The 1433-nt window shown below is 38.5% G+C and overlaps 1 protein-coding gene across 2 annotated transcripts in view; it reads right to left on the bottom strand.

Moving 5' to 3' along the window:
• Txlnb (taxilin beta) overlaps positions 1-1433 on the bottom strand; it is a 68521-nt gene that overhangs the window by 4006 nt on the left and 63082 nt on the right. For both annotated transcript variants that reach the window (XM_008822133.2, XM_029558133.1), the window contains exon 8: positions 577-669. In XM_008822133.2, the coding sequence (XP_008820355.1) occupies positions 577-669 (93 nt within the window). The remainder of the gene's footprint in view (positions 1-576; positions 670-1433) is intronic.

Genomic DNA, 1433 nt, shown 5'->3' with positions numbered 1-1433 from the left:
TTTTGGTCTTTTTAAGACAGGGTCTCCCTGTTGCCCCAGCTGTCCTGAACTCACTATGTAGACCAGGCTGTGGCCTTGAACTCACAGAGATCCACTTGCCTCTACCTCCTGAGTGCTGGTATTAAAGGTGTGCACCACCATGCCCGGCAGATTAGACATTAGTAAACTTTTAAGTTGAGAGGTTAACTTTAATGATTTGACAAATGGATGAGACCACATTTAGAGTTACACAAACACACATAGCAGGCTTTTTTTTTTTTAATTACCAGGGAATTCTCAGGTTAATTGACATTCATAAACGAACTTCAGATTAACAACTCTTTAAAAATGTAGCTATGGGGAAGAAAAACATTGTTCTATTTAGTGAAAATGGACCCTAGCATTTTTGGCTCTTGATAAGATTAGTTTTCTGAATATTTACAAAAAAAAATCCACCCCAAATCTTATCCCTGTCTATAACAATCTCATTGCTTCACGAAATGGACTGAAATATTTTAGCAAGAGAAAACTGAACCCAAAGGAGAATTGCCTGTCAAAATGGAAAATGTCAGTATCTCATGAATAAATAATACTTACTTTATCCATTTCCTGTTTGAAAGTGGCAAACACTTCATTGCTTTTTGTCAGTGTACTCTGGAACTCTTCAAACCTTCCTGAGTAGAGAGTAAGCTGTAAACAGAAGAAAGAGTACATCTATTTTAGGGCTGCTTTCCGAATGCTTCCAGAACAAAACAACATGTCACTGTTCATTATTTGAGAAGGAAAATTATTTAAAGATATTCTCAATACAGGGTTAGTCGTGTTCAGTTATTTGATTTACTACAAGGTCAACCTAGGTTGGTGATTGTGATTAAAATGCCCCCTGTAAGCCCCCAGGGCTATGGTTACAGGCACATGCTGCCAGGCCTGGCTTTTACATGGGTGCTGCGGATCCAAAGTCAGTTCTTTCTGCTTTTATGACAAGCACTTCACCCACTCAGGTGTTTCCCCAGCTGAAATGTTTACTTGATTTCTTTTTTGTTAAGGATTCTATACATGCATATAATGTGTTTTGATCAAATCCACTCCCATTCCCTCCCCTCTAATTCATCCCCTTATCCACCACCACTTTTCCCTCCTAATTTAATGTCCTCCCTTTTTTCTTTCAAATCCATTGAGTCCACTTAGTGCTGCCTGAAATGTTTCTTTAAGGAAAGATGAAATATGTCATTATAAATTCATTTTATCATAATTTCTGTAAACATTTATTGAGTACGGAACATATGCATACAAAATTATCAAACACATACATCCTGCTTTGAGGGATTTCCACTCCTAATGGGGAGACAAACTGAGTGACAACTTGACTGTGAGATGCTGAATACAAATTGCCAAGTCAGACCAGGTGTGGTTGTGCACGCCTTTAATCCCAGCACTTAGGAGGCAGAGGCAGG

This window comes from Nannospalax galili, unplaced genomic scaffold (genome assembly GCF_000622305.1).
Source record: "Nannospalax galili isolate Female #2095 unplaced genomic scaffold, S.galili_v1.0 scaffold186, whole genome shotgun sequence".
NCBI classification, from domain to species: domain Eukaryota; kingdom Metazoa; phylum Chordata; class Mammalia; order Rodentia; family Spalacidae; genus Nannospalax; species Nannospalax galili.
Note: the sequence above shows the minus strand (reverse complement) of the source record. Positions and strands in the feature narration are given on the sequence as shown.